This window comes from Lipotes vexillifer, unplaced genomic scaffold, assembly GCF_000442215.2.
Source record: "Lipotes vexillifer unplaced genomic scaffold, Lipotes_vexillifer_v1.1 scaffold1010, whole genome shotgun sequence".
Lineage (NCBI taxonomy): Eukaryota > Metazoa > Chordata > Mammalia > Artiodactyla > Lipotidae > Lipotes > Lipotes vexillifer.
Window position 1 is genome coordinate 371,296 of NW_006794157.1, and position 13,493 is coordinate 384,788.

The 13,493-nt window shown below is 40.8% G+C and overlaps 1 protein-coding gene and 1 non-coding gene across 3 annotated transcripts in view; one reads left to right on the top strand and one right to left on the bottom strand.

Annotated features, from left to right (window-relative positions):
• The window catches only part of SLC28A2 (solute carrier family 28 member 2), a 77,335-nt gene that overhangs the window by 31,425 nt on the left and 32,417 nt on the right, over nt 1-13,493 (top strand). The window contains exons 3-4 of one of the 2 annotated variants that reach the window (XM_007467018.1): nt 4,769-4,860; nt 4,995-5,089. In XM_007467018.1, coding sequence (XP_007467080.1) covers nt 4,780-4,860; nt 4,995-5,089 — 176 coding nt within the window. In that variant the 5' untranslated portion in view covers nt 4,769-4,779. Of the gene's footprint in view, nt 1-4,768; nt 4,861-4,994; nt 5,090-13,493 lie in introns of those variants that run through there. The other variant, XM_007467017.1, reaches the window with a different exon arrangement.
• Nucleotides 11,777-11,848, bottom strand: TRNAE-UUC (transfer RNA glutamic acid (anticodon UUC)). Its single transcript has one exon. It is a non-coding gene; the product is annotated as a tRNA-Glu (tRNA).

Below are 13,493 nucleotides of genomic sequence, written 5' to 3' on the forward strand. Positions count from 1 at the left end.
ACTAGGGCTCAAACTCGTGTCCCCTGCATTGGCAGGCGGATTCTTAACCACTGTGCCACCAGGGAAGTCTGTCTGCTCAGGTCTTTAAGCACTCCAAATACTGTTTTTCACTGAGTTTCTTGGTGTCTTGTTTTGAGCATCTAAAATTTTTGAGTAGGCCAATGACTTTGAAATTTGGTTGCAGGTTTTTAGGCTCCTTCTTCATTATTCTTTTCTTTTTATGATTTTTTTCCTTCAAAAAGACTGCTTGAGCATTATTTCTCTGCATTGTGATTTGAAAAATAAAATGCCTTCAGGAAAAGAGCTAGGATGAATGTGGAACTCAACTGGTATGCTTCCCTTCTCTCAAGAATCAAAAACCTTCAAGTCCTGCTTCCATTGATTGCTCTGCAGTGCTTTCACCTGTTGATTTATATATTTGTCTAGCCTTTTTAGTTGTTCTCAGCGGGAGAGTTAGTTAAGTGTAAGTTACTTCATTAAGACCAAAACTGGAAGTTTCTATACGCTCTCTAGTTCCCCTTGCTTGTACTAGTAATCAAGGAGAGGTCAAAGCAGGAAGGATAAAATCATTTATTATTTATACCCTACTTATTTCCTAGATGGGTTTGTGGCAGGCCACCTGGTTTTCCAGGAGCAACCCCTAGACTTTAGGAGAGCTCTGAGGCCAAGCTTCCATGGTAATGACCATAGCTAGCCTCCAGTCCTGACTCTGCCCTAACCAGCTGTATGACTTTAGACAAATTGCTCATTTTCTTTGAATATAATTTTCTCTGTACCTAAAATAGGATTAGTAGTTGACTTGCTTACAGGAATATTGTGAGGATGAGCAGTGAAAGTACAGGAAAATCTTTTGAAAAACTGTAAAAGGCTGCAGAGACAGAGCATCTCTTATGTTTCACCCTACAGCCCAGAAATAGCACAGAACCAGGAGTGAGGATCCCAGGATATTGGTTTGGCTTAGCCACGAACTAGCTGTTGACTCTGTGTAAATCATTTCATTCTTCCTGATCCGTACTTTGAGAGTTTATCAAACTGTAAATGATAAGAGAAAAAGAAAACATTTAAACAATGAAGCCCAAGCCTGTGAGCCAGCAGTTACTCAAGGGGAGGTATCAGCCGGATTAATTCTCTTCCTCTCTGCAGTTGGGTGTTATCAATTGTACCTGCATTTAAAGGAAACTTGGATCTGCTGGACAAGTGAGATGAGTGCTGTAGCCTGCATTTAGAAGATGAACATGGATTTTTCACACCTTCTAGAGGAAAAAGAAAGAGGGAAGAGGAAGGGCAAGAGAAGACAGATGTGATCACTGGCATCATTTCACCTGGACTGAACGCTAGGCTCTGTGCCTATAACTATACCTAGGCTTGACCCCAGAACTGGCAATTTTCTAAGGTAAAAATGAAAACAGAGATAAAGTGTGAGCTAGGATGAGTCAGAGAGACTTCACAGTCATACTGAGATTGTAATCAGATGTCAGCTTGAAAATATCTTTAATTTTCCTGAGTTTTTATAAGAATGTACAATAGTAGACTACAACTGCAAGTTTACCTACTGTTTTTCAATTCTTTTTCTGTATTAAATTACTTAATTTTCCTAATCATCTTGTCAAATGGCATTGGGCAATTAGGCGGGGCAGGAATAACAGAAGGGACCCAGAGAGGCAAAATGAGTTGCTCTAGGTTGCAGAATATAACACACATTTACTCTGGTAGGGCTTTTATGTTTGTGTGTACGTGTGTGTGTGTGTGTGTGTGTGTGCGCGCGCGCGCACACACACACACACACACACACACACGTGTGCGTGCATGGAGCTAGGGAAATAGAGATATGTTTTCCTATTTTGGTGATTGTTATCATCATCTACATACCCAATAATCTAAGCCAGAAATCTGTGTTTGTTTGTTTCACTTATTTTACAAAGCTTTATTGATTGCCTAATATTGTGGCAGGCCTTGAGCCTGGGGATACAGTGGTGAACAAGATAAAGAGCCTGTGCTTGATGAGATCATGGTCTACTGGGAGACAAGTAAACATTTAGAGCACTAAATGCTCTGTAGTCTTCTGCAAGAGCACGTTGCAGTAGGGGTGTGGGGAAAGGGGTCTTAAGTCTCATCTGGAGGGAATCATGGAAAGCTTCATTGAAAAGAGTAGCCTTGCAACAGAGACTTGAAGGTGGTGTGGGAATTTGCCAGGTAAGTAAATAGGAGCAGGGTGTTGGAGGCAGAAGAAACAGCATCCACAAACAGTCACACAGGCACAAGGGAACATCAAGTGTTTAGGGAACAACATACAGCTCAGTATTACTGGCAGATAGGAGCAGGAAGAAAATAGATCATTTTGAACAATTTTGAAGAATTAACTTCCCCCTTTCATTTACTCCCTTATGCCCAATTAGTCACCACATCCTGTAGATTTGTTTCCTTCTCTCCATCTACTGCTTTGGTTAGAGCTTCACCATGTCTGACCTGGACTATTGCTTTTGTCTCCTGACTGGTCTCCCTGTCCCCAGTGTGCATCCTTCCAATCCATTCTCCTCTTGCCTCCGCAGTTGGTTCCAAATAAGCCCAAACTTTTAGCCTGGCTTACAGAGCCCATCTCCATCTGGCACTTGACTGCATCTCCAGACTTATTTCTTGATAAACTACCACCGTCTCATTCACATTTTCCCCCTCCATTCCTTAACTAATTTCTTACTTTATTTTGTCCCTCCTTCATTAGTTTCTCAAAAATTTGCCTCTGTTCTTTAGCTATTTTTTTTAACATCTTTATTGGAGTATAATTGCTTTACAACGGTGTGTTAGTTTCTGCCTTATAACAAAGTGAATCAGTTATACATATACATGTATCCCCATATCTCCTCCCTCTTGTATCTCCCTCCCTCCCACCCTCCCTATCCCACCTCTCTAGGTGGTCACAAACCGCTGAGCTCATCTCCCTGTGCTATGCGGCTGCTTCCCACTAGCTATCTATTTTACATTTGGTAGTGTATACATGTCCATGCCACTCTCTCACTTTGTCACAGCTTACCCTTCCCCCTCCCCATGTCCTCAAGTCCATTCTCTAGTAGGTCTGCATCTTTAGCTATTTTTTACAGCCTCCTTAGTGTGTCAGGGAAGTCTTCACCTCTGTGCCTTTGTTTCAGTTTCTCCCTCTGGTGGTATATCTTTCCCCTTCTCCATCAGTGATTCCCTACTTACCTTTCAAAACTTTCCAGACTCAGGGCCAATGTTACCAACTCTGTAAAGCCTTTCTTGACACGTCTTTCCTCACTGATTTGTAATTCCTTCGTGGCAGAGGCAATATCCCATTCATCTTTGTGTCCTCAGCACCCAAAACTGCCTGGGTGATGGTGAATACTTAACAAATATTTGTTAAATGGATTAGTAAAAGAATTCCTAGCAGTCATTTAGAATTGAATCATGTACAGTCCTTCATTCTGTTGTTTTCTAGCAACTGTCTTTCCCATACAAAATGATGCTAAGTTTTCTGAGTACAGAGATCCTTCTCTTATTTTTCTTCTCCATACTACCCCGTGCCTAGTTCTGTGCTGGGCAGCACTCCTGCTGATGTGCCTGTTAGGAATTCCTGCAGAATTCTTAGACCTGACCCTGCAAAATAGTCTTTAGAACATATAAATATTTAACTTGAGAGTTGCACTCCTCCTCTACAGAGAAGGGCAGGAACAGCAAAGGAGGGCCCAGGGCAAAATGGGCCAATCAGGAAATCCTTCTCTCTCACTTCCAGCCCATCCCTTCAGAGTCAAGGTCTCGTGGAGCTGAGTTTTTCTTTCTGTCCTTCACTGAGGCACCAGAAGGAATCCTGCAAACTGGAGTAAGTAATGGTCTTGGAGGAGGGCAGGAACCTGATTTGCCAGATTTCTTAATTGATCATATTTAGACCAAATTCAAGTAGTTCTGTGCCTATACAGGAAAGCCCTGATTTAAAAAACAAAAGTTGTTTATGTATGTTGAATAAAATTATATTTAAATGGTTGAAGAGATCACAGTAAAAAACAAGAAACAATTCCATAAAATTGAAGGAAAATTTCTACAAAGTAAAAAAAATCTCAGATGAACCTATATTATAACTTTGAATGTTTATCTATTAAGGTTGCTTATAGTGAGGCTCAAGTGTTTGTTTCTTTATTCTCTCATTTTGTTTTAAAACTTTCTTTACTGGGGATAATTAACATTCATACTGATTATTCTACGTGTAGGTTTCTTTTATTTATCTCATGAGGTACTCTCTTAGATGCTCCAAAAACAATTCTCATGCTACATTATAGTCAGGAACTGGAAAGTCTGTTAATCTTGGTTTCTCAGTAATATGTTGGGGGCTGTGGTCTTCCCAGCCCTCTGCCTCCTTGTTTTCTTCTTACTCAGCACAGCTCAGTGGGGCCACCTGGAGGCTAACAGGAGTAGTTGCCCTCTAACCCTTCCTTAAGGGTACTGAAGAGGGTCCTTTTTAGTCCGGGTCCTGGAGCCCTGGGTGAGCCACTGATTCATTTCAGTTCCCTTGCCCTTCATTTCTCTTTTCCTATCTTATTTCCCCTTCCTTTGCTATTCACAATAGGAAGTAGAAGTCTATATTTCATTGTTTATTATTTTAGAATTATGTTTCCAATTTTCTCAATTCTTAAAGAAATCAACTAAATCTCTAAATATTTTTAGTTTTGTTTTCCTGTGGGTAACTGGCCCTAAAAGTTCTATCTGGCCCCATATTATAGAAAACTAATCTTTCAGCCTTGGCTCTGAATTTGTTTTTCAGGAGAGCAGGAGATGGAGAAAACAAATGGAAGAGAGGGCATTGCTCTGTCCACAGTGGAGACTGGCATAGAGAACCCAGGGCTGGAGCTCAGGGTAACTCACCAGTTTAGTTTCTGCACATCTCTGTGGGCTGATGCATAGCCTCATGTAGGGTCTTTGATTGCTTGCAATCCCTATCACCCCTGGAAGGGCCTTATGACTGACCTCAACTCTACCTCTGCTTACAGGAAGAAGGAATAAATCCTGAGGGAGCCAGGAAGACTGAAGAGCGAGGACACAGCCTTGGGGATGGATTGGAACCCCCCACTCAACAGAGGTACAGGTGTTCTGGCATTGATTCAGTTAAGGCCTAGGGTTGGCTAGTATGGTTGGTGGACTCAGAAGAGGTCAAACTTGTCCTGTTCTCAGGAGCTTATGATCTTGTTGTCAAAATAAGACTCACAGTCACCTGCTGTTACCAAGTGCACATATACATTTTTATGTAATTAATTGTTACATAAACCTGTGCCATAAGTAATGAGTTCAGCGATATCAGTGTTGGTTGGACCGGCAACAAAAAGAACAGAAATGAGAATAACAACAACTAGCATTTATTGAGTACTTACTATTGTGCAGAATGTCTTATGAAACTAATTCATTTAATTTTCATGCCAACAGGTGGGTACTAATTTTAGTCCCCTTTTTCAATTAGAAAATTGAGACTTAGATATTAACTTACCCATATAATTTTTAAAAAATAGCTCTTTTGGAATACTCAGATTTGGGGATGAGGAGAAAGAGAAATCAGAAATTTAAAAAGATGGAGAAGGACCCACCGAAAGTGATAATAGAGAAAGGTAAAAAGTAGGGTCTTGAAAGTCAAAAGGGAAGAAAGTGTCAAGAATGAAGGTACAATCAATCCACAATGTTCTGTGTATCAGGAGACAAGGAAGGAGAAAAATCTCTGAATTTGGTCATGGTCATAATCACAGAAGTAATGTCTATAGAAGTTGTTGGGGTAAAATAGGTCAGATGGAAGCCGTGCTCCACGGTGTGGAAAAGAGTCTGGGTATTTATAAAAAAGTGCAGGGCTTCCCTGGTGGTGCAGTGGTTGAGGGTCCGCCTGCCGATGCAGGGGATGCGAGTTCGTACTCCGATCCGAGAGGATCCCACATGCCGCGGAGCGGCTGTGCCCGTGAGCCATGGCCGCTGAGCCTGCGCGTCCGGAGCCCGTGCTCCGCAACGGAGAGGCCGCAGCAGTGAGGGGCCCGCGTACCGCAAAAAAAAAAAAAAGTGCAGAAGTCATACGTTAAGAAGCTTAGAAGAGGATATTGGATAGTTTCTAAAGGGAATATATGGATATGTTTGTTTTTTTTTTTCTTTTTTGGCTGTGTGGTGTCTTCATTGCTACACGTGGGCTTTCTCTAGTTGCAGCGAGTGGGGGCTACTCTTCATTGTGGTGCGCAGGCTTCTCATTGTGGTGGCTTCTCTTGTTGTGGAGCATGGGCTCTAGGTGCGTGGGCCTCAGTGGTTGTGGCATGCGGGCTTCAGTAGTTGTGGCACATGGGCTTAGTTGCTCCGCGGCATGTGGGATGTTCCCGGACCAGGGCTCGAACCCGTGTCCCCTGCATGGGTAGGCAGATTGTTAACCACTGTGCTACCAGGGAAGTCCTGGATATGTCTTTTCTTCTCTTTATTTTTAGGAATTAACTAAGTGACTTCATAGAGAAAACAAGCTTAACTTGTTTTTGGGGGGCGGGGGGGCGGGTACGTGGGCCTCTTACTGTTGTGACCTCTCCCGTTGCGGAGCACAGGCTCCGGACGCACAGGCTCAGCGTCCATGGCTCACGGGCCTAGCCGCTCCATGGCATGTGGGATCTTCCCGGACCGGGGCATGAACCCGTGTCCCCTGCATCAGCAGGCGGACTCTCAACAACTGCGCTACCAGGGAAGCCCAAGCTTAACTTTTTAAATTCTATTTTCTTCTCCAGAATTTCACGTCTATATACAAATTGATATATATCAATGTGGACATTACCACTTTGTATTTTTGTTTTTCCACTTATTTTATACATCACATTTCTATGAATTGACAGTAAGCTTTCTATAAATTTTCATGCTTACATAATATTTCATACTCTGTTTAGCAATATAGTGGTTAATGTGAATTCTAGAATCAGACTGCTTAGGTCTATATATGAACTCTACCCAGTGATGTGCTGGTATATGTTTAAGAAATGGCTCTCCAAGAGTAGTTTTTTATTTGCGGTACGCGGGCCTCTCACTGTTGTGGCCTCTCCCGTTGCGGAGCACAGGCTCCGGATGCGCAGGCTCAGCGGCCATGGCTCACGGGCCCAGCCGCTCCGTGGCATGTGGGATCTTCCTGGACCGGGGCACAAACCCATGTCCCCTGCATCGGCAGGCGGACTCTCAACCACTGCACCACCAGGGAAGCCCAAAGCCCTCCAAGAGTAGTTTTGCCATGAATATTGGTTCATATTTTTGCTTGCCTTAGTGAGTAAGACCCTGGGTTGGCAAACTTTTTCTGTAAAGGGCCTGATAGTAAATATTTTAGGCTTTTCAGGCCATAGGGTCTCTGCCACAGCTACTCAACTGTACCATTTTTAGTGGGAAAGCAGCCACAGATGATACTAAACAAATGGGCATGGCTGTGTTCTTAAAACTTTATTTATAAAAACAAGGATGGACTGGCCCACAGACCATAGTTTGCCGCTTCTTGATCTAGACAAAATAATAAATCAACCTTTGATTTGTAGCATTTGCCTGTAGTATAAATACTCTGAACATGGCTTATTTCAAGCTACCAATGGGATGTCATTGAATGAGGAGTTGGGAAGAGATGGGCAACGGCATATCATTACATAAGATTTCCACCATACACACAGAAGAGAGAACCTTAAGAGCTTAGGTAACAGTAAAATGTAGCAAAATAATTAGGAGGTGTCCTGAGATTTATGACCTGTCTTGTTAAAAACCAGAAGCTTGGTGTCATAGTTATGGCATATTAGTCAGCCTCTGCCTCTTCCGGTAGCGTCAGGGCCTCCTGCTTTGCACTTGCCATGCTGTGGCTCAGCTTCCAGTGATGTGTCTTAGTGTGCCCAGTGGTTGTTGAGACAGTGGTCAGGCTACCTATAGATTAAAGCCTATTTAAACACAGGGCTGTGTCTTTCTCTATTAAACTTAAACCTTCTCACTTCTGTGGAGCCTTTAGAAGATTGTTTGATAATTGGTTTATATTTAGCCCAGTGACTGTGCTGGGCATAGAAAAGACAGAGTATAGATCCACCTTAAAGTGCCCCGCCCAAGTTAGGGAGTAGGTTCCATGAAGCTGTTGATCAGCTCTTGACTCTTCTAATACTGGACTTAACTTTTTTTTTAATTTCATTAAAAAAAATTGAAGTGTAGTTGATTTACAATGTTGGGCTTGAATTCTTATTCTATTTCATTTTTTTCTGGCTGCATTGCACAGCATGCCGGATCTTAGTTCCCCAACCAGGGATGGAGCCCGTGTCCCCTGTAGTGGAAGGGTGGAGTCTTAACCACTGGACCACTAGGGAAGTCTGTGGACCTGCCTACATTTTGTCAGATTGCTGTTGATGTCTTAAACTGCTCTGATGTATAATTGTGTTCAGTTCCCTCAAATCTCATCAACTTTATATTTTCTCAGATGAAAAATTTGTTACATAGATGTTAAATCATACTTTAAAGTTATAACTTGCATTTCTTTGAATCCTAGTAAAGCTATACATTTTCCCCATTTAGTTTACTTTCCGTATTTCTGTGTGTGGTTTGCTTTCCTTCTTTTACCACCTACAGTAGAATCTGGATTTTGAAACTCATTTCATTTCTGCTGAACTATTCAAATAGCACCCATACATATTCTTGTTTCCAGTTCTTCCCACTTGCTACACACCTATCTTATATAGATTCTACCAGAACTGCCTAAAGCATGACTCTGAACTGCCTTGTTCAAAAACCTCTATCATTCCCCACTGGTTGGCATTCAAGTCTTCCCCACTCCTCCTGCTCTCCAGCCATGACTTGTACCTAACTTGACTTTCCAAAATTAACTCTTACAATTCCCTTTCTAATGCTCCTCTATGCATTAGCATTAACCCTCAATTGTTCCTTAAATATAACTTTTCATTTCCTGCCTCTGTGTCATGTTTTCCATCATTCCCTCTGCGTGAAATGTCTTTTCATTTTACATCTTTCTGCCCAGATACAACATATCTTTTAAGGCCCAGCTCAAGAGCAATCATGTCCATGATATTATCACAAATGGTCTTCCTCCTCCTCAGCCTCACTGGCCACAGTCCAAAGAGGCCCCTTCTTCCTCAAAACTCCCATAACATTTCTATTTGATCTTCTCTAATAACAATTAAAAGTTTTGGCACTGTGTTACAGATTTATATGTATATTGCATCCCCTAAACTGGACTGTAAATACACTGAGGGCAGGATCCATGTCTACTTCATCCTTTTATCTCCTATAGCACCTGGTACAATGCTTTACCCATAGTATATACTCAAACATTCTAAAATATTCAGAGTTCAGTAGATACACTTTTGAAGTAGAATTGACAAGATTTGATGACTGATTAAGGCCAGCCATTCTCAGGACACATACTCAGACCCCTGTCTTTATCCTTTCTTCTGTTCTTTGTTCCTCAGGATACCCTTAATCTGATCCTTCAGTGCAAACTATTTTAACTTCTCTTTCTTTTCATTAATCTTTCTGAATTTAGCCATTTCTATAAAGCAATTTAGCAAAACATAAACATTTTAAAGAGGGTTCTTTCTGTTGTTGTTAGAATTCAAAAATGTTTGGTAGTGGTGAGGGGTGTTTGTTTTAAAGAACTAGTGAACTTGAGCGCATCTGATGGCTGAAAGGAGCCAGGAGAGTCAAAGAAAGAAAAGGAATGGACAATAGAAGAGGATGGACATAGTGAGATAAATAATTGTCAGATAAGCCCTTAGGAGTTGCAAGGAGGTGGAATTGAGATCAAGAGTTGGAGGATTTGCTTTGGTAAGTGGGAAGGCCAGTTTTCCCTAAGATTTTAGAAAGGAGGCTCAGAAGCTATTGGGTCAGAGATGTGCTAAAGGATCTAGGGCAAGAGAGGCTGAATTTCTGTAAAACAGAGGGTATTCTTGCTGAAAGCAAAGGAAACTAGGCTTCATAAGAGCATCCCTCTCCCCCTCAGTCCCACAGACCCTCAGCCATATGCCCTTATGCCCCCCACCACCACACCCACAGTGATGCTAGGGTCCTGGGGCTGGCTTAGCAGGGAAGCATCCTGTCCTAAGTTTAGGTCTGGCTGACGGAAGGGCCAGTAGACCTGAGAAGGGCTCTTCTGCCCTAGAGGAAAAGAGTCATGTACTTTTTCCTAGCTTGTCTTCTAAATACTAGCTCTTCTGGTTCTTGATTCCAGAAATGAAGATTTGGATCATTAAAATTTTTTTTTACATGTATGGTTTTTCATTCAAGCCAATTACCAGGAAAAAAAAGGATAATGGTCATGTACCAAATTAATATTGCTTTAAATCTTGCTGAATTTCAGCTATAAATTCTGTGCAGACAGGCCTAGTCTTCACGTGGAGCCCAGTAAAGTCATCACAACTTAAAACAATTAAGTGGAACTTTGGCGCCAAACTGGACTGCCTGAGCCATCTTCAGTGGTTTGGCACTTCACTTTGTTACATGTGGACTCACCTGCTTATTTACCTTTAGTAGTTGTTTTAAAACTTCTATTCTTTTCAAATTCTCAACCCCATTTTTTCTTACCCATCCCCATCTCCACTGCTATATAATAGCTATACAATCTCCACTGTATATAATCCAATATCATTCCTTTCTAAAAAGACTAAGTATTTTTGTTACTAAGACCCCCATTCATTACTTATAATTTTCTTTGTCTTTGTCCTCTTTTTTTTTCCATTCTCTCAGAAAAAGAGCAGTCTCCCTCTTGCTTTTTAAAGCTAACCTGCCAGTCTCTGCTTTTTAATTGGCATTTTTAGGCCATTTACATTTAATGATTTAAGTCTACCATCTTGCTATTTATTTGTGTGTGTGTGTGTGTGTGTGTGTGTGTGTGTGTGTGTGTTTCGTTTTGTTTTGCTGCACCATGTGGCGTGTAGATCTTAGTTCCCTGACCAGGGATCAAACTCATGGCCCCTGCAGTGGAAGCATGGAGTCTTAACCACTGGACTGCCAGGGACGTCCCAGCTATTTATTTGTTTTTATTTGGCTCCACTGCTCTTTTCTTTTCTCAACATATCAAATTTACTTCTTCCACTGTTAATTTTCCCAGTCATCCACTAAGAATAGATTGTCCTTTCACTAGTTACCCAATATTACATTCCTCTCATCAATTAAAGTCACCCCATGCCACTGATTTTATGAAAGTTTTCTTAATGATAAAATTTAGGATTTGGGAAGCATTTATAATTTCATTTGTCACTCTTGGCTCCACAAAACAAAACTAGACAAAATAAAAAGTGAAGGCCCAATTCACAATCAATGAGAATTTAGCTCAGCTGTTTACCCAGATCCTTCCTCTCATCTCTGGATTGCAACTAAATGTAATTTTTAAAATTGAAATATGTTTGACATATAACATTGTGCAAAGATAAGGTGTACAACATGTTAATTTGATATACTTATATTTGTAATATGATTGCCACTGTAGCAATAGCTAGCACCTTTATCACGTTACATAATGATCATTTCTTTTTAGTAGTTGGAATCAAGTTCTAGTCTTTTAGCAAGTTTGATGATTATAATACAATACTGTTATCTATATTCACTATACTGTGTGTCAGTTCTCTAGGGCTTATTTACTACTTGTTGAAAGTTTGTACCCTTAACACCATCTGTCCTATCCCCTCACCACCCCATTCCTTGGTAACAACCATTTACTTTCTGTTTTTTAATGTTTGGCTTTTTTATTTTTAATTTATTTTATTATTATTATTTTTTTGGCCATGCCACAAGGCTTGCAGGATCTTAGTTCCCCAACCAGGGATTGAACCAGAGCCCCGGCAGTGAAAGTGCCGAATTCTAACCACTGGACCACCAGGGAATTCCCGAGTTTGGCTTTTTTATAGATTCCACATATAAGTGAGATCATACAGTACTTGTCTTTCTTTCTCTGACTTACCTCATTTAGCATGATATTCTCAAGGTCCATCCATGCTGTCGAAAATAGCAGGATGTCCTTTTTTCTCATGGCTGAATAATATTCCATTGCATATATATATATATATATATATATATATATACCATATCTTCTTTACATATTCATCCATTGATGGGCACTTAGATTGTTTCCATATCTTGGCTATTGTGAATAATGCTGCAGTAAACATGGGAGTGCATATATCTCTTTGATACCCTGTTTTCTTTTCCTTTTGGTATATACCAGAAGTGGAAATCCTGGGTCATATGGTAGATCTATTTTTAATTTTTTGAGGAAACGCCATATTGTTTTCTATAGTGGTTGAACCAATTTATATTCCCACCAACAGTGTATATAAGTGTTTCCTTTTCTCCACATCCTGGCCTACACTTGTTATCTCTTGTCTCTTGATGATAGCCATTCAAACAGGTATGAGTTGATATCTCATGGTGGTTTTGGTTTTTATTTCCCTAATGATTAGTGATGTTGAGCATCTTTTCATGTACTCATTGGCCATTTGGATATCTTCTTTGGAAAAAATGTCTTTTCAGTTCCTCTGTCCATTTTTAAATTGTATCTTTTGTTGTCATTGTTGTTATTAAGTTGTATGAGTTCTTTATATATTTTGGATATTAACCCCTTATCCAGTATATGGTTTACAAAAATTTTCTACCATTACATAGGTTGACTTTTATTTCATTAATTGTTTCTTTTGTTGTACAGAAGCTTTTAAGTTTTTAAAATTAATTAATTAATTAATTATTTTATTTTTGGCTGCTTTGTGTCTCTGTTGCTGCGCGCGGGCTTTCTCTAGTTGTGGTGAGCGGGGGCTACTCTTCGTTGCAGTATGTGGGCTTCTCACTGCAGTGGCTTCTCTTGTTGCGGAACACAGGCTCCAGGTGCACAGGCTTCAGTAGTTGTGGCACGTGGGCTCAGTAGTTGTGGCTTGCGGGCTCTAGAGTGCAGGCTCAGTAGTTGTGGCGCATGGGCTTAGTTGCTCTGCAGCATGTGGGATCTTCCCAGACCAGGGCTGGAACCCATGTCCCCTGCATTGGCAGGCATATTTTAACCACTGCGCCACCAGGGAAGTCCCGCTTTTAGGTTTGATATAGTCCCACTTGTTGACTTTTGCTTTTGTTGTTTCTGCTTTCAGTTTCCTAGCCATAAGAGTATTGCCAAAACCAATGTCAAGGAGCTTCCTCCCTGTGTTTTCTTCTAGGAGTTTTATGATGTCAGGTCTTATGTTTAAGTTTTTGATTCATTTTGAGTTAATTTTTGTGATTGGTATAAAATAGGTGTCCAGTTTCATTGTTCTTTATGTGTTTATCCAGTTTTCCCAATGCCATTTGTTTAAAGAGACTATCTTTTCCCCATTGGGTGTTCTTGGCTCCCTTGTCAAATATTACCTGACTGTATATGTGGGACTTTAAGTCTGGGCTGTCTATTGTATTCCATTGGTCTATGTGTCTTTTTATGCCTGTACCATACTGTTTTTATTACTATAGCTTTGTAGTATAGTTTGAAATCAGGACATTTGGTACCTCTGGAT